This window comes from Gadus morhua, chromosome 2 (genome assembly GCF_902167405.1).
Source record: "Gadus morhua chromosome 2, gadMor3.0, whole genome shotgun sequence".
Taxonomy (NCBI): Eukaryota; Metazoa; Chordata; class Actinopteri; order Gadiformes; family Gadidae; genus Gadus; species Gadus morhua.
Window position 1 is genome coordinate 18,840,191 of NC_044049.1, and position 18,851 is coordinate 18,859,041.

The 18,851-nt window shown below is 42.1% G+C and overlaps 1 protein-coding gene and 1 long non-coding RNA gene across 2 annotated transcripts; both read right to left on the reverse strand.

Moving 5' to 3' along the window:
• Positions 1–1,606: 1,606 nt before the first annotated feature.
• LOC115538133 (uncharacterized) lies at positions 1,607–9,515 on the reverse strand. The gene is made up of 10 exons (XM_030349862.1): positions 9,437–9,515; positions 9,211–9,337; positions 8,612–8,910; positions 8,365–8,455; positions 8,026–8,142; positions 7,868–7,943; positions 2,963–3,214; positions 2,501–2,672; positions 2,216–2,364; positions 1,607–2,115 (listed from the first exon to the last, which is right to left on the reverse strand). The coding sequence occupies exons 1-10, from the start codon at positions 9,493–9,495 to the stop codon at positions 1,928–1,930; spliced, it is 1,530 nt and encodes a 509-aa protein (XP_030205722.1). The 5' UTR covers positions 9,496–9,515; the 3' UTR covers positions 1,607–1,927.
• Positions 6,156–7,454, reverse strand: LOC115538149 (uncharacterized). The gene is made up of 2 exons (XR_003975118.1): positions 6,633–7,454; positions 6,156–6,479 (listed from the first exon to the last, which is right to left on the reverse strand). It is a non-coding gene; the product is annotated as an uncharacterized LOC115538149 (long non-coding RNA).
• Positions 9,516–18,851: the final 9,336 nt, after the last annotated feature.

Genomic DNA, 18,851 nt, shown 5'->3' on the forward strand with positions numbered 1-18,851 from the left:
TTCTTTAAAGCCCATGGTGCAGGTTAACCGGAAGTTTTGATTAATGGGTACATAAAGCACTCAAAATATGTATATAAAGTTAGTAATGTCTCCAAAATGGTGTTAAAGTCCAGTTTTTGTAGTTTTTGGTTAGTAACGGTTATTTTTTACGCTATTTGGCGATGACGTCACGTAAGGTAGACGCATTAGAACTAGCATTATGGCGGACGGGGATGAGGAAGAGGTAGCAAGACCCACTGTCAACATTTATGATGGCCCACAGCCATATAATTTCGAACCGGTTAGGCGTATGAGGGGAAATGAGGAAATCCCGAGAGCCGATGGCCGTCAAAGACAAATAAATGAGTGGAGAGTTGGTGAAGTGTCCTGGTGAGTTGCTACCATTTAGAAACGCAGCAAGGAGCGCTGGAGCTAGTAGTCTATGAACAGCAGTGCATACAATAACTTATTTTCTTTTACTGTCAGTGAATAGCATCGAATGAAAGTCAACGTTTTCTTTATATCTAGTGACAGTGATTATGTCATTGGCTCAGATAAGTACCCTAAACTTAGTCAGAAGATCCCGAAATAGAAAGCATATTATGCCTTCTATTTATTCTAAATATGGGCTAGCTTGACAGTCCCACCTGTGAACCCCTAGTGTTTATTCTAAGCTTTTACCTTTCTCCGGTGAAAATGTTGTTTGCAAACGTAGCCGACGCCGAGTAGGCTGGTTATGTCTTCAGTGTGATTATTTTTGATAGTGCTAACTCGTTTTCCTCGTGATTGATTGTCATTGAAACTGTCAGGGTACCGCTTACCGGGAGAGAGCAGTAAGCGTGTCTGTGTCGCTGTGTTTGGCAGGTGTCTGTGTGGGCGGTGTCATCCCATGGAAACTGTGGTGGAGAGCTTGTGTTGTAGGGAGGTGAGCGCGTTTTGGTCGCTGGTCGAGGAGCTCACCCCGCGGCCAGCAGATGTAACGTGCCTAACGCAGCATCCTGGATTTGAGGCATGCTGCCTGAATCCGTTTGTGCTAAAAATAGCATACACACACTTCAGGCAGGATCATGGTCCTCTTCAAGCCCTGGTTTATGTTTACTTTACAAATCTTTTTACACTGAGTCATTTGAACCAACAGTTATAGGTGACAGGAGATGTGTTGCATACACAATAAACATGCATAAGAAACAGGCTTAAAATGACGTTTCCAACCTACTTACAGTTTTAAACTTAAGAATCTTTCCTACTTATCCCTAGGCAATACCGGTACACTGCGTACAGGCAAGCTATACGCTGGGCTTATGGCGTTTTAGGGAGGAGTATAAGGAAGCCTCTACCCTCTTGTGTGGTTTCAACCATCAGACAGCAATTCCAGAATGCTGACCAGACCTATCAGGGCTTTCAATGGCCTTGTTTGGATTAAAATGAATAAAAATAATAGTTATGCTTATTCTGTTGTGATCATTCAATTGCCCTTAAAATGTTATAAAGTACACAGAACACATGCATTTTGGATAAAAAAAAGTTGATTGGCATTGCTTGTAATGTTTACTGAACAAAGACACAGGTTGGAATTAAATCTATATACAAAAATGGTTAGGCACAAAACATACAAGGAACACTGATGAAGGGCTAGACCCGCAATGTTTAATTCTAATTCTAATTAATTCTGCAATAGTGTAGTCATACCCGAGGGTCAGTTGATGGTTCTCTTTCTCTCACACACACACACACACACACACACTATTTCATGCAGTGATACATGCAGTGATACATGCAAAAGCACATCAAGCAGACACACAGTGAGCCCAGACAACACCGCACACAGAGGTTGACAAGGCACAGGTAAAATGATTACCAAATTATTTTGAATTACATACAAAGAAATTTCATGCAAATAACAACTAAATCATTGGACTTGTCCGTGGAAAAAAATAATAATGTGAAATTAGGTTTTCTTGAAGCGTGACTGCCGGGCTAGGTAGAGGCTGATGGCCTCCTCCTTAGGAATCTGTTCGAAGGATTTGGCGATGGGGGCGGGTGCATCGGAGGACAGATTGGCGCCAACCTCTCGAAGAACCGCGGGTGAATTGGCGTAGCTCTCCCGAAGGGCCTTCATTAATGATGTTGCATAACCTGCAGACATAATAATAATAACATTACTTTATAAAGATCATTGTCACTGATCACTCGTGCGCCATCTCAAAATATGATAGAACTGCCTGACACTGCTTACCGTATGAGGCTGCCTCTTTGATGGGACGCACCACATGGGCACCTTTTCTGAAGCGCGGATACCGCACGCAGTACTTCTCTGTCCCGTCACTTCTCCGTGCTGTCTCGCGATTGGCATTGTGATTATAATGCAGCGCCGCTAAGAGAAGCCTACAAAATAACACATTTGAGAAAACCTTTGAAACTTGGTGTATGACAAAATACTACAATAGGCACGTTAATAGGTACTATTATTACTATAAAAGGCATAATAATTGGCAGTGTTATTCCATTGGATAGCACTGACCTGCTATACATCCCAAGGTATGAAAACCCTGTGTGCTTGGGCGCGAAGTGCAAGATGAGGGAGTGGTAAGCCTCAAGGGAGAAGGTCTGGTGCTGTGGAGACAGCTGACGAACATCTTTCAGCAAGGCAGCCCTCATCATTATGTTCTCCAACTTGACTGCTGCCAATGAGCCTGAAAAGACCAAGACAGGTAGGCAGGGAGGCAGACAGACACACAGACGGAAAACGTACAAATAGACAGGAAGATGGACAGACAGAATTCCTTTTTGAAATGGAAGCACATGAAATTGTCCTGCATATGAATTATAGCAAACATAAACAGTAAACAGAATGTTATGAGATTGCCAGGGAATGAAAAAATAATTTCATCACAAAGGTCACATGTCAAAGCATCCAGACAATTACTCAAAGACAGCAACTAAAACAAAACTATGTATAGCGTGCATAATACCAGTACTGTACCTGGGTCCAGCCACTCTTTGTTGCGCTGATCTTCGTCTAGAGGGCCATGGGCACAACTGGAGAAGGCAGGGGTGTCATGGTCATGGATGTCCTGGATGTGGTTCACTAAACTTCTCCATTTGGCCTCCATGACCGCTGGGTTGCCATCTGGGGTTGAGGCTGCAGTCCAATAGAGGTGATTCACTATAGCTGGCCTCCACAACTGTAGTTGGTCAAACTCTTTGGATGCTGCATCCAATGCCTTCCCCAGACCTGTTTTAGAACAAATGGTATTAATTGATATGCACTAACAAAAACTGCTTCAAGGTTCCAACAATGGATACATGAGTCATTCTATAATTAGGGGTACATTTCATATCAACCCAAAAGTGAAAAAATCAGTGTGCCATTTTGATAAATAATCTAGTTGTTTCAATAATATACCCCTTTAATGTGTTTAATATATTAATTGCCAAGCTTAATCTGTAATTATTTTTTGAATATTTAATAGAAAGTAACCATTTCATTCGTTACTTTGTCAACTGTGTTACGGACAAAAACATGTGTCATAGAATACATTAATGAACCACTACACATTTGATAACACATTTGTATGAAAGTTTTTGAGTCTATTCACCAGGGGGTTCGAGGTTGTCTGTCTAACTGATTTGAAAATATGATTATTGAGCTAGATAATGAAGATTCTGTGGGAGGCTACTATCAAATATGACCATTCTTTCAACATTTATCCATATTAGACGAAATTAAGAGGTATACAACATCCTTATGTAAGAGAACCCTCTCTAAAAGTATCCCACATCAAATCTTTTACACCCCAGCCAACATTTACCAGAATTATGACATAAAAACCACATGTAACACAGTTGACGGACCAAGTAACACAGTTGACTGCAGTAACACGGTTGACAGGATAGGAGAAAAGAGAAACTTTCTGTTGGATAAAACGTTTTATTTTGATGACAAATTTAATTATATTATGTAATTAAGCTGATGAGTTCAATTTCATTTAAATAAACAGACACAAATGAACATAAAATACAAAAATTTTAACATTAAAACCATTAATAATATATTAATATAACCATTAAACATATGTTTCGCTTAAACAAAGCAGACATGAACATTTTACTCCCTTTCTCCCTTCTGTCAATATTAACACACACATGGAACAATAGAAATAAGCTCATTTTAACAATTTAAACACAGTTAAAAGTTATTCTCAACAAAAAACTTTCCTTTCCAACTCACCCTGGTATTTCATTTAATCCTTGTGTTTATTCTAATTATTCTTATTTACAAAACTTTGCTTTTGAACTCATCTTACACTGCATTTCATCTTTGTCTTTCTCTTCTTTTCTGTTTTATTTGATTCACATGTCTGAGATCTTGCCCCATGTTTCCTTGTCGATCTCGACATGACGTGAGGTGACCGCAGTTGGAGGAGGAATCATTGTAATGATATCCGAATGCAAATACCACAAGACATCTTCTCTGGCTGGCCAGAAGAAGCGGTTTACGCCTACCCTATGCATACATTTCACCTCCACGTGTGTTTCAGAAATCTCTTGGATTATTCCAGGATAGATCTCATGGTCGTAGTTTAGGCAACACCACTTGCCAATCTTATCTGCGTCTTGCCAAGCAAACTCTGGCTGTTTCTGGGTGTTTGTATGCTCCTGTGTGGGTGTCGTTGCCTCAAAGGCAAATGTTTTGGTGGGATGACATTGACAATCCAGGGTCTGTCTTGCTGAGCAAATGCAGCTCACATCTCGATAGGTAATTTTTCTCTCTCCTACCGTTACCACTTGGTGAATTTGCATAGTTGAAGGCACCACTGGAAGACCCTCTGGCATGTTCTTGACAGCTTCAGCGACATTGTCCTCACTTATATAGAACAGCTTAATCGCTAACTTTGCATCCACAAGTGCATTGAAGAACAGCTCAGCATTTGGGATGTCTTTTCCATGGCTGACAAGCCTGTCAGCTGTCCTTTTGAGGAGGCCTCCAACTCCATCTGGAGCACCCTTGCCGTGGCTCGCCTCAAAGAAGTTCCAGGTTCCTGATTGGAACCCACACTGGTGCAGCTTTGTACAAAATAGATAGAAATTGCCCTTCTGCCTATACTGTGTACACGGCCCATCACTGAAGAAATGCACCGTGTTGACATTAGGGTACGACGCCTTGACCAGGTCCAGTATTGGTGACATGTGAGTCCATATGGCTGCAGGACCTTTCTCTTTTGATGAGGTGATTGTGGCAAAGCAAACATTCTCTTCCACTCCACCAACATGTAGCACTCCAGTGTGGAGTGTTGCCTGCTGCTGGTTTGAGGCAAAGTGCACTGCTTGGATCTCAGAAGAATACTTGCAAACATAATTTTCCGAAAGATCCACATGAATTAAACATTCCTGATGTGTCATGCTCTTCTTAAGTTCTCTGTGGAAGCTGAATTGACTTTTAATGTTGAACAAGTGTCTTTTGAAGTGAGTTAGTTGTTTTTTGAAGAGCTCCAGCAGGTTCTGCAACGTCATCTCCATCCTCTTTTTGACAGTCATTCTGAGTGACACTTTTTCCTTTACTCCTTCTTTGTTCTTTTTCTCCCTAAGAACTGCCTCCGTCATCCACTGTGTGCAATACACAGTTGATTCCAAATCCCTCTCACTAGCAATTGGAAATTCTCTATCTTTGCAGTTAGGACATGCATTGTACATGCAGTCCTTTGATTTTGAGTCGCAACAAATTGACTCTGCCATTTCCTCCAAGTCAGTGCTCCCAATGACTCTGAGAAAATGCAGCTTCTCTACCAGAAAACCGAGATTTTCATGCAACTTGCAAAGGCAGGTCTCTCGGTCTGCAATCGATGGCTGGACCACCCAGAAGGGCCGCATACGGCAAAACAAGGAAAAGGAGATCCTGCTGTCAGGGCTCTCAAGGAGGAATCTTCTATGTAGGTTCCTCATTGTATCGTTTAAGAACCTTTTCTGTTTCTTTATCTTCCTTCTTGTTACAGTTTGGGATTTTCCAGCTGTGAGGCAACTGTTTTCATCTGTGGTGAAGAAGGACAGAACTTTGTTACGTAGTCTGTAGCATAAAGATCTGTACTTGAACTTGTGGGAGATGGAAATCTCACTGTTGTTCAGCCGTTTTCTCGATATCGCTAGAGTTTCCTGAACTCTTTTTTTTAACTTTTAACTTTAATATCCTTCCTGTCACAAGGTTTGCGATTACCTGCCTAGTTTTTTTGTGTTTGGTAGAAGCATACTTTTTGCTGATGTTGTCCACTAGGGCATGGTGGAAAACTAAAGTTTTGTGCACCTCTCGAGACACAGGAACCCTTCGTAAGAGGCGGCGGGTTTTTGATCTGGGTGACTCTGAATTTTGGTGTAGTCTTGTTAGTCTTTTCCTGTATTTTTCAGTTTTTCTTTTCTGTTTATTGAGTGATTCCTTAAGAGCCTGGATTTCTCTGTATAAGTTTGACTCCCTTCTCTTGACTTTCTTCCTTCCAGCACTTCTCTGTCTAAAATGATAAACAAAGCATTAGTTTATAGATCATGAGTTCTAAACTTCATATGCATCGAACAGAAAAACGATGACAAGCCGCTACTCTAGTTTTTTCAACATCATTTCATAATTTATTGATAAACCTATTTTCTATAAAAAAAATCTCTACCTTGACATCTGAGGCTGTGGATTAACTTCAGGACTCTGGGGTGGAGTCAACTGGCTCTCTATCACTTTCTTTCTCTCTCTAGTCTGACGTTGGGCTTTTCTCCAATATGCTCGTTTCCTTCTCTTCTCCCTCTCGCTTAAATCTTTCACTGCCTTCACCTTTCCTCGCTGCTTGTTCTCTTGCCATGTCTCCCTGTGCTTCTGTAAATATGCAGCCCTTTTCTCAGGATCAGCATTACGCCGGGCCCTGTACTGGCGCTGCTTCTCAGCAGCAGATAAGCGACTCATCTTCCTAAAACAGTTAGTTAATACTTAGTTAACACTATTAATGGTTAGTTAATCTACCAGTTATTCAGTATGTATTCATTATTAAAAAACAAAACACTATAAGCATAAACTATCACAATGAAACCTGGCAACATTGTCAACCGTGTTACTCCCTGTCAACTGTGTTACACTTGATGGGTAACACAGTTGACAGGTAACACGGTTGACATTTCGGCCATTTTGGGGCCTTGTGCTAACTGGCAACCTTGAACCTGTCACCATATGACCTTGATCAACTCGTGTTTTTATACACTTTCAGTTAATATTAGTAAAAAATAATGTGCAATGCAAGTGAACAAGAAAATGTTGATAACACAGTTGACAAGCCACTAACACACTCAATGTAAAACCCAAATTATTGATGAAATATTGAAGAGGAGAAGGAAAAACTTACCCAACTGTTTTCAAATTTACCACCACTGCAGGAAATGACATCACGTGGTGTTGGACATGTGACTTGTGAATTCAACCACTGCTGAATTATAGGGGTTTTGTCAGTGGGTAACACGGTTGACCGAAATTTCTCGGACACGCATAAAGTGGATAATTTAATGTTTATTAATAATTAGAATTGTTTTTCAAACACCTTCATCATATTATAATGATTATTTCCAACAAATAATGATGAAAATAATTCTCAAAAACGCAGTTTATTGTTTTTTCTTAAAGCAACACCTGACATTCAGCAGTTAGGACAGCACAAAAACAGCGACTTCTAGTATAGAATATGCATTTTCTGAAAAAAATAATACGGAACTGGTTGAAATTTTTAAGTGAAATGAAAAATAACTCTGCCCCAATATAAAATATATTATTGATTAGTATTATTAAAGGAAAATATTTTGTACAATTTATAAATACAACCCATGGACATGACATGTACCCCTAATTATAGAATGACTCACATACTTTTGGCAATGTGCCACACGTCAAAATAATGCTGTGTCCCTTCAGGGATCAGCTCCTCTCTCACCCATTTGGCAACCTAAGGAGAAAAAAACCACAAACATCCAGCTTCAGTGCAATTCAGATATTTACATTCTATACTGCATTTTTATTGTAAATACCTGGCGATGTCGGTCCGTGATCAGCGTTGCCAAATGCAGGTTGTTTCCCCTCAGCAGGCCAACACTGCGCTTGAGGCCTTCAAGCTCACACCATGAGCTGTTGGGGACCTCTGAGCTCTGCAACATGACATAACAGTGTAAATGTAGAATGCTGGTGGTGTTGAAGGAGGCGTTAATGAACCGAAGCGTTGCTGGACCAGGCATTATGATACACTACTCTAGTTAGGCAATACACAATAAAGCTCTATGCATGGTTGTAGTGGAAAGATGTTATATTAAGATACAATCCTTTTACCAAATTGCAGAGTTCATTTCTTTGTCTAATAACATCAGGTTTACCTGAACAAGCTGAACATCCACCACCTTGTTCACTCTGTCCTCTATCAGAGAGTATGACCCATACTTTGCGCAGTGCCCAGGAGAATCTGACCTGGAATTAATTACAATTTATGTTTCAAGTTTTTAAAACCATGGTCTGTAAAGACAATCCACCATGTCAACTGCAAATGCCAACTAAAGCCACCCTACATGATAACAAATAACAAAATCAAAACGTGGAACTGGTCTAGCTCTCACACTGGTTTACCTGCAGTCACCAGCAAGAACTAGCCCGCCATCTATTGCCCGTAGGTCACTAAAATTCTTGGCTTGATCATTCTGCCAGGCCTGAACGATTACAGGGATGGTGTAGCGGCGCTGATGGCGAAAGAAACTGCTGGCACTGATGCACTGCAGGCCAAACAGGGTCAACATTCTTAGTGTCTGTGTGGCCAAACATCCAGTAAAATGAATGGCCCCACTTAACAGGAGGTTGCAGGTTGGCATGTTCCTGTGGAGCATTGGCTGGTTTTGCCAGAAACGGTGGTAGCCACATGATGCACAGACCTAGATATGTAATAAAATAAAATAAAACATTGTACCGTAATCAACAGTATATCAGGATTCAATATAGAGTAAGTACTGTACATTACTGGTCAAAGGTTTCATATTTTCAATGAAACACACATGACCAATACAGTATAACACTCAAATATGATGGCATCACAAACCAGCAGACTTAAGCCAGCCTGGTACATACATTGTAAATTAACTGGCAAGACAGTCAGAGCTATCAGATTGTAATTAGATATTCAGATTTTCTAATCAGATGGCCATGTAAACAAAACTGCATAAACAAAACTGTACCTGCTTGATCTTAACAAAAGTTCCTTCCTGCTGCACGATGCTACTATCCGACCTCTCACAACAGGCCGGACAGATGGCAAAAAGGCCCATCAGCTCCTCTTGGCAAACAATGAATTTGTCAATGCAACTACAACAACAAAAAATGAGGGGGAGGGGGGCGGTGTCATTCAAACTAACAAAGCATTGAGCATTCAATATGGTCTATGTTGGTTTTAGATTATCTCACTTGTGGTGGGGGTCACACGTGTAAGGTGGCTCCTCATCAAACAATTCCTCCTCATCCATCGGCTCTTCGGGCACCCACGACAAGTTACTGATGACAGTGGCATTATCATCATCGTCGTCGTCAACAACTGTCTGTTCAGGACTAGCGAGGGGAGTGGAGGTTTGTGGGCTGATTGAAGTCTGTGTGCCCACGCTAACCATCTTGGGCTTCAGGTTAACCTGCACAGCTGTGGCAGAGGCAGTAAACATACCCAAACATATGACAATCATGGCAAATCGGCGGCTATGTTTTGGTGTAGGCTATGTATTCATTTCATCAATGTGTATGGAAATGTCCTACTTGCAATGTTTTAGACATAATATCTTCCCCTTAAAATACCAAAGATTTACCGTGAGACCATCGGGGGGGCTTCAAAAAACATTGTGTCCCAGCGTCAGAAGTGGAGGAGGGCAAGGGCTGATCCCCAGTATCGACACTCTCCACAGTGTCTACACTGGCCACGGTCTCCTGCTGTGAGGCGTCTGTCAACATCTTGCGAAAACAAATATAAAAAAGTATATTAGTATAAAGTATAGTATATATAAGTATATAAAAGGTCACGGTCAAATACAGTATATGTGAAAGAGAACCGTAGCAGTCTAGCACTAACACAAAACGCAAACACACTGTTGTGAAAGCCGCTTGATGTTGACGATCACTGATCCAAACACTAGCCATGAAGCTTTCATGACGATATGGACATTTACTTCAGGGCAATTTTGTTTTGGCTCATATTCGTGAATCACGAAATATGCTCTTCTAATGTCAGACTGATCATGCTTGTAGATGAGGCTGTGTCAAAGGGAACACGGTATGCAAAATACACAGAGCTAGCTAACGCGCAGCTTGTAATTAGCAGCTATAGCATGATGCTTACCGTGGCAATCTCTCGCTTGCGGCAGACGGTGTCTCTCGACCTCGGGACAGGGCAGGCAGAGTGGTTTGCATGCACAGACGGCACGGCGGTAGGAATTAACTTCGCCGTCCTCTTACTCTTTAAACCAAGTGAGACCATCTTGGCATCCCCTGAGTGGTAATCCTCCTCCTTGAAATGCGCGCTGCATATTCTGGAGTACGCGGTAACAGAGCTAGCTGAAAAATCTGCCCGCCTAAACTTGACAAATTGCACCCAGCTTCGGAGAATCCCTTTGTCCTTGGGGAAGCAATGGACCCTATGTCCACTTTTGCTGGAGTTGTTGCACCCGCCACAAATACAGTAGAAAACCATGTTATCTACTTATATATCTTCTCTCTCTCTCTCTCTCTCTCTCTCTCTCTCTCTCTCTCTCTCTCTCTCTCTCTCTCTCTCTCTCTCTCTCTCTCTCTATATATATATATGTTATGCTATGCTATGCTATCCCTCACTATCTATCGATGTTATGCTATTCTATCTATCTATCTATCTATCGATGTTATTCTATCTATCTATCTATCTATCTATCTATCTATCTATCTATCTATCTATCTATCTATCTATCTATCTATCTATATATATCTAGGCTATCTCTATTTATGTATTTACTAATATAATCTGACACTGTCACTCTCTCTCACTAGCGGCTTCGGCTGTCGTCCAAAAGCGGAGTACCCTACGTGACGTCATGCAATGCATTGTGGGAGAAATAAGAATCATCGCTAACCTGTGGCTAATAACCACTAATATATCACCTACTTTTCCTAATATTTATATTTTGTGATACCCTACAACATCAAATACAATGGATAATTGTTTAAATGTTTATTACCAACTAGAAAATTGCCAGAAAAGAAGAAAATAGAAACCTGCACCATGCCCTTTAAGCAATATGAATAAGGAAGGGTAGGGGAAGAGAGTGTTTGCAGGGACAAAGGGATGGGGGGGGGGGGGGTCTGACGACCGGACCTGTGAAGACTGGGACAAAGGGTGTGGGGGGGGGGGGGGGGGGTGCTCGTGTGTAGGGGGCCTGGAGGGGGGGCGGTGGGGACTTCACGTGTGTAGGGGGTCAGGGGGTCTTTTACCTTAATAATTCATCGTCTTTAATAACAAAATACCAACAGACTTGAATGTAAAATGTAACATGCAGTCTTGGGTGGCATTTAGCGGATCGGCAGATAAGATAGTATACACTCCGAACGTCCGCTATGGTGCTACTGCTTAGGAACACAGACCGTGCCGGCCTCAGCGGAGAAGTGAAAGATAACTCTCGTTAATATACTATTTTGGCCCGATCTATACAGAGACCGATAGTGGAGGACTTTACCTCTCAACCAGTACCAAGAATGATCGTTAACGACGAGTACTCAAAACAACTCAAGTGTATAGAAGGGGGGAGGGAGGGCCTTTAGAGTTCCTTGCAACCGTTGATCTACACGTGTTGTTATGCTAGGCCTCTGGAGCAGCACGATCGGACGGTGGCTAAAACAAAATTACACCTAAATGTTCTTATAACCAATCCTATTTCAGATTAAATCTTTAAGACAATGAGTTCTACTTACCTCAGACGTGTGTGGCCGGTTGAAGTTGTTTTAGCGTCGCGCCCGCCGGGATTCTCTGGGCTTTCTTCCAAACGTCGGGGGTCACCAAATATGTCCAACGACGTGCGTCGCGACCTAGGTCGCATTGGTCGCGACGTAGGTCGCATTGGTCTCTGTGTTGGTCGCTCGTCTGGCTGCCGTTTTCTCGTCTGGCTCGGTCGCTCAAAGTCTGTGGGCGGTCCTTAATCAGTTAATTTGCATGTTATTAACGGGTTTTTTGCGACAGTTGAAGTACCAGAAAGCCATGCTCTCTGGCGAAAGCTACCTACAGCTCTTTATTGCTAATATTGTTTTAATATTTTTATATTGAACTACAGTTTAAAATGATGAAATCGTTGGTCTATCAGTATCAATAAAATATATAAGTTGTAATTTGGGGCGTATTCAAATAATTTATTTAATTGTATTTTATATCTTATATAGCCTATATATTTGTTTTGTTAAATGTCATTGAGCCTAATAAGGTATATTATGCACAAAGTTCTTCGTTATAGAGCGATAGGCTATACTTTAATATAAGAGGAATAGTTTGAAATCAATGCTACAGTGGCGCAAGCTGTGGTACAAGTGGTAGTGACGCTAACCCAGCTAACGCAGTTACGTCGCCGCGACGTCGCGGTTACGTAACTTTATGACCAAACATAGGTTGCCGCAACGTAAGTTTCAACGTTGCCGCGACGTGCGGGTGAAAGACGCGATCACGTTGCCGCAATGTATCTTGGCGACGTTGCTCGTCCGTAACTGCCACGTCCTGGCGACGTCGTGGCAACCAAAATACATACTGGCGACTGTTACGTTCACACACATTATTTGTGTGTGTATGTCTGTAAGTTCATCTGTGTATGTGCGCATGTGTGGGTGTGTGCTTTACGTTCCTATACGGACAAATATGAGATTTTGCGCAGCTGCGCTGTTCTGCATTTCCTTTCCTCCTATAGGCTGGTTGTTCCCGCCGTCGCCTGACGTCGCCTATAAAGACCGCCCAGCCCAGAATGCAAGGGCGGGGGATTTGTTCCTGGTCCCGCACGCCACCGATCGTTCATGTGTGAATTGTTGTCTCTTGTGCTAAGTAATTTACGGTCCAGCGCCGTCTTTTCCCATGTGGGAACATTATTGCTTTCATTTCGCTTTATACGTTGTTGGTTAGGAGATGGTTGTTTTCACGTTTTAAGTTAGGTTGGAGCAGAGTAGACATAGGTCCCGGCTAATTCACATTCCCTTTTACTTTCGGTGTAGGACAAGTTGGGTCCCCCAGAGTTAGGGTTAGTTAGGGTTTCCTTTCTGTTTTGTTATCTTTCCTTTCGTTTATTTAATAACCGTCCCGCCATGTGTAAGGCAGCGTCTACTAAATAAAACGTCTGTTTCAACGTGACTTTCAGTCTGTGTTACTCGGTCCGGTGTGACCCAAAGCTGATTCGTAACAGCGACATTTATGCAACCTTCTTCGAAAACGTTGCCATAACGTTGCCATAACGTTGCAAGGACGTTCTTGGCGACGTTGCTCGTCCGTAACTGCCACGTCCTGGCGACGTCGTGGCAACCAAAATACATACTGGCGACATTTATGCAACCTTCTACAAAAAGGTTGCCATAACGTTGCAAGGACGTTAGGGCGGATCTGCATGGTGCAGTCCTCATTTGCCCTTTATAAAACCCACAAAATCTAGTCTGAAATCTACAAGCCAAATAAATATTTTACCTACATTTTGGCTGGTGGCTGTTGCTTCTGTTGACCCCAAGCCTATTCAAAAGACAAGACAGTACACTAACAAATATCAATTTATTATATTTTTATTTCAAATAATTTTGAATTTAATTTTGGGGATGTTCTTCCGCCTGCCGTTCCATCCGACCCTGTGAAGAACAAATAAAAGAGAACACGTGAGTGCATTTATATTCATTTTACATTCAGTCAAATGTCATTGTACATTTAGTCAAAACTTAAATATGTTATGCCGAGGTTACGCTAGACTCGAGCGTGAGCACGTTCTAGATAGCAGCCCAAGTGGCTATGAAAGCTAAGCATTGCCGGATAATGTCTAATAGTAAGAAGACGGTAGACTCGTCCGTAACTGCCACGTCCTGGCGACGTCGTGGCAACCAAAATACATACTGGCGACATTTATGCAACCTTCTTCAAAAAGGTTGCCATAACGTTGCAAGGACGTTTGGGCGGATCTGCATGGTGCAGTCCTCATTTGCCCTTCATAGAACCCACAAAATCTAGTCTGAAATCTACAAGCCACATAAATATTTTACCTACATTTTGGCTGGTGGCTGTTGCTTCTGTTGACCCCAAGCCTATTCAAAAGACAAGACAGTACACTAACAAATATCAATTTATTATATTTTTATTTCAAATAATTTTTAATTTAATTTTGGGGATGTTCTTCCGCCTGCCGTTCCATCCGACCCTGTGAAGAACAAATAAAAGAGAACACGTGAGTGCATTTATATTCATTTTACATTCAGTCAAATGTCATTGTGCATTTAGTCAAAACTTAAATATGTTATGCCGAGGTTACGCTAGACTCGAGCGTGAGCACGTTCTAGATAGCAGCCCAAGTGGCTATGAAAGCTAAGCATTGCCGGATAATGTCTAATAGTAAGAAGACGGTAGACTCGTCCGTAACTGCCACGTCCTAGCGACGTCGTGGCAACCAAAATACATACTGGCGACATTTATGCAACCTTCTTCGAAAAGGTTGCCATAACGTTGCCATAACGTTGCAAGGACGTTCTTGGCGACGTTGCTCGTCCGTAACTGCCACGTCCTGGCGACGTCGTGGCAACCAAAATACATACTGGCGACATTTATGCAACCTTCTTCAAAAAGGTTGCCATAACGTTGCAAGGACGTTAGGGCGGATCTGCATGGTGCAGTCCTCATTTGCCCTTTATAGAACCCACAAAATCTAGTCTGAAATCTACAAGCCACATGAATATTTTACCTACATTTTGGCTGGTGGCTGTTGCTAATGTTGACCCCAAGCCTATTCAAAAGACAAGACAGTACACCAGCAAATATCAATTTATTATATTTTTATTTCAAATCATTTTGAATTTAATTTTGGGGATGTTCTTCCGCCTGCCGTTCCATCCGACCCTGTGAAGAACAAATAAAAGAGAACACGTGAGTGCATTTATATTCATTTTACATTCAGTCAAATGTCATTGTGCATTTAGTCAAAACTTAAATATGTTATGCCGAGGTTACGCTAGACTCGAGCGTGAGCACGTTCTAGATAGCAGCCCAAGTGGCTATGAAAGCTAAGCATTGCCGGATAATGTCTAATAGTAAGAAGACGGTAGACTCGTCCGTAACTGCCACGTCCTGGCGACGTCGTGGCAACCAAAATACATACTGGCGACATTTATGCAACCTTCTTCGAAAAGGTTGCCATAACGTTGCCATAACGTTGCAAGGACGTTCTTGGCGACGTTGCTCGTCCGTAACTGCCACGTCCTGGCGACGTCGTGGCAACCAAAATACATACTGGCGACATTTATGCAACCTTCTTCGAAAAGGTTGCCATAACGTTGCCATAACGTTGCAAGGACGTTCTTGGCGACGTTGCTCGTCCGTAACTGCCACGTCCTGGCGACGTCGTGGCAACCAAAATACATACTGGCGACATTTATGCAACCTTCTTCAAAAAGGTTGCCATAACGTTGCAAGGACGTTAGGGCGGATCTGCATGGTGCAGTCCTCATTTGCCCTTTATAGAACCCACAAAATCTAGTCTGAAATCTACAAGCCACATGAATATTTTACCTACATTTTGGCTGGTGGCTGTTGCTAATGTTGACCCCAAGCCTATTCAAAAGACAAGACAGTACACTAACAAATATCAATTTATTATATTTTTATTTCAAATCATTTTGAATTTAATTTTGGGGATGTTCTTCCGCCTGCCGTTCCATCCGACCCTGTGAAGAACAAATAAAAGAGAGATCGTGAGTGCATTTATATTCATTTTACATTCAGTCAAATGTCATTGTACATTTAGTCAAAACTTAAATATGTTATGCCGAGGTTACGCTAGACTCGAGCGTGAGCACGTTCTAGATAGCAGCCCAAGTGGCTATGAAAGCTAAGCATTGCCGGATAATGTCTAATAGTAAGAAGACGGTAGACTCGTCCGTAACTGCCACGTCCTGGCGACGTCGTGGCAACCAAAATACATACTGGCGACATTTATGCAACCTTCTTCGAAAAGGTTGCCATAACGTTGCCATAACGTTGCAAGGACGTTCTTGGCGACGTTGCTCGTCCGTAACTGCCACGTCCTGGCGACGTCGTGGCAACCAAAATACATACTGGCGACATTTATGCAACCTTCTTCAAAAAGGTTGCCATAACGTTGCAAGGACGTTTGGGCGGATCTGCATGGTGCAGTCCTCATTTGCCCTTCATAGAACCCACAAAATCTAGTCTGAAATCTACAAGCCACATAAATATTTTACCTACATTTTGGCTGGTGGCTGTTGCTTCTGTTGACCCCAAGCCTATTCAAAAGACAAGACAGTACACTAACAAATATCAATTTATTATATTTTTATTTCAAATAATTTTTAATTTAATTTTGGGGATGTTCTTCCGCCTGCCGTTCCATCCGACCCTGTGAAGAACAAATAAAAGAGAACACGTGAGTGCATTTATATTCATTTTACATTCAGTCAAATGTCATTGTGCATTTAGTCAAAACTTAAATATGTTATGCCGAGGTTACGCTAGACTCGAGCGTGAGCACGTTCTAGATAGCAGCCCAAGTGGCTATGAAAGCTAAGCATTGCCGGATAATGTCTAATAGTAAGAAGACGGTAGACTCGTCCGTAACTGCCACGTCCTGGCGACGTCGTGGCAACCAAAATACATACTGGCGACATTTATGCAACCTTCTTCGAAAAGGTTGCCATAACGTTGCCATAACGTTGCAAGGACGTTCTTGGCGACGTTGCTCGTCCGTAACTGCCACGTCCTGGCGACGTCGTGGCAACCAAAATACATACTGGCGACATTTATGCAACCTTCTTCAAAAAGGTTGCCATAACGTTGCAAGGACGTTAGGGCGGATCTGCATGGTGCAGTCCTCATTTGCCCTTTATAGAACCCACAAAATCTAGTCTGAAATCTACAAGCCACAAGAATATTTTACCTACATTTTGGCTGGTGGCTGTTGCTAATGTTGACCCCAAGCCTATTCAAAAGACAAGACAGTACACTAACAAATATCAATTTATTATATTTTTATTTCAAATCATTTTGAATTTCATTTTGGGGATGTTCTTCCGCCTGCCGTTCCATCCGACCCTGTGAAGAACAAATAAAAGAGAACACGTGAGTGCATTTATATTCATTTTACATTCAGTCAAATGTCATTGTGCATTTAGTCAAAACTTCAATATGTTATGCCGAGGTTACGCTAGACTCGAGCGTGAGCACGTTCTAGATAGCAGCCCAAGTGGCTATGAAAGCTAAGCATTGCCGGATAATGTCTAATAGTAAGAAGACGGTAGACTCGTCCGTAACTGCCACGTCCTGGCGACGTCGTGGCAACCAAAATACATACTGGCGACATTTATGCAACCTTCTTCGAAAAGGTTGCCATAACGTTGCCATAACGTTGCAAGGACGTTCTTGGCGACGTTGCTCGTCCGTAACTGCCACGTCCTGGCGACGTCGTGGCAACCAAAATACATACTGGCGACATTTATGCAACCTTCTTCGAAAAGGTTGCCATAACGTTGCCATAACGTTGCAAGGACGTTCTTGGCGACGTTGCTCGTCCGTAACTGCCACGTCCTGGCGACGTCGTGGCAACCAAAATACATACTGGCGACATTTATGCAACCTTCTTCAAAAAGGTTGCCATAACGTTGCAAGGACGTTAGGGCGGATCTGCATGGTGCAGTCCTCATTTGCCCTTTATAGAACCCACAAAATCTAGTCTGAAATCTACAAGCCACATGAATATTTTACCTACATTTTGGCTGGTGGCTGTTGCTAATGTTGACCCCAAGCCTATTCAAAAGACAAGACAGTACACTAACAAATATCAATTTATTATATTTTTATTTCAAATAATTTTGAATTTAATTTTGGGGATGTTCTTCCGCCTGCCGTTCCATCCGACCCTGTGAAGAACAAATAAAAGAGAGATCGTGAGTGCATTTATATTCATTTTACATTCAGTCAAATGTCATTGTACATTTAGTCAAAACTTAAATATGTTATGCCGAGGTTACGCTAGACTCGAGCGTGAGCACGTTCTAGATAGCAGCCCAAGTGGCTATGAAAGCTAAGCATTGCCGGATAATGTCTAATAGTAAGAAGACGGTAGACTCGTCCGTAACTGCCACGTCCTGGCGACGTCGTGGCAACCAAAATACATACTGGCGACATTTATGCAACCTTCTTCGAAAAGGTTGCCATAACGTTGCCATAACGTTGCAAGGACGTTCTTGGCGACGTTGCTCGTCCGTAACTGCCACGTCCTGGCGACGTCGTGGCAACCAAAATACATACTGGCGACATTTATGCAACCTTCTTCAAAAAGGTTGCCATAACGTTGCAAGGACGTTAGGGCGGATCTGCATGGTGCAGTCCTCATTTGCCCTTTATAGAACCCACAAAATCTAGTCTGAAATCTACAAGCCACATGAATATTTTACCTACATTTTGGCTGGTGGCTGTTGCTAATGTTGACCCCAAGCCTATTCAAAAGACAAGACAGTACACTAACAAATATCAATTTATTATATTTTTATTTCAAATAATTTTGAATTTAATTTTGGGGATGTTCTTCCGCCTGCCGTTCCATCCGACCCTGTGAAGAACAAATAAAAGAGAACACGTGAG

What these genes read in the sequence shown, in the direction of transcription:
- LOC115538133 (XM_030349862.1), bottom strand. Translation starts at nt 9,495, where the DNA reads ATGGATGAGGAGGAATTGTTTGATGAGGAGCCACCTTACACGTGTGAC. An exon ending in CAAAGAGTGGCTGGACCCAG is followed by an intron (nt 2,673 to 2,962) that starts GTACAGTACTGG and finishes TGGTCTTTTCAG; the next exon opens with GCTCATTGGCAGCAGTCAAG. An exon ending in TACCTTGGGATGTATAGCAG is followed by an intron (nt 2,365 to 2,500) that starts GTCAGTGCTATC and finishes GTTATTTTGTAG; the next exon opens with GCTTCTCTTAGCGGCGCTGC.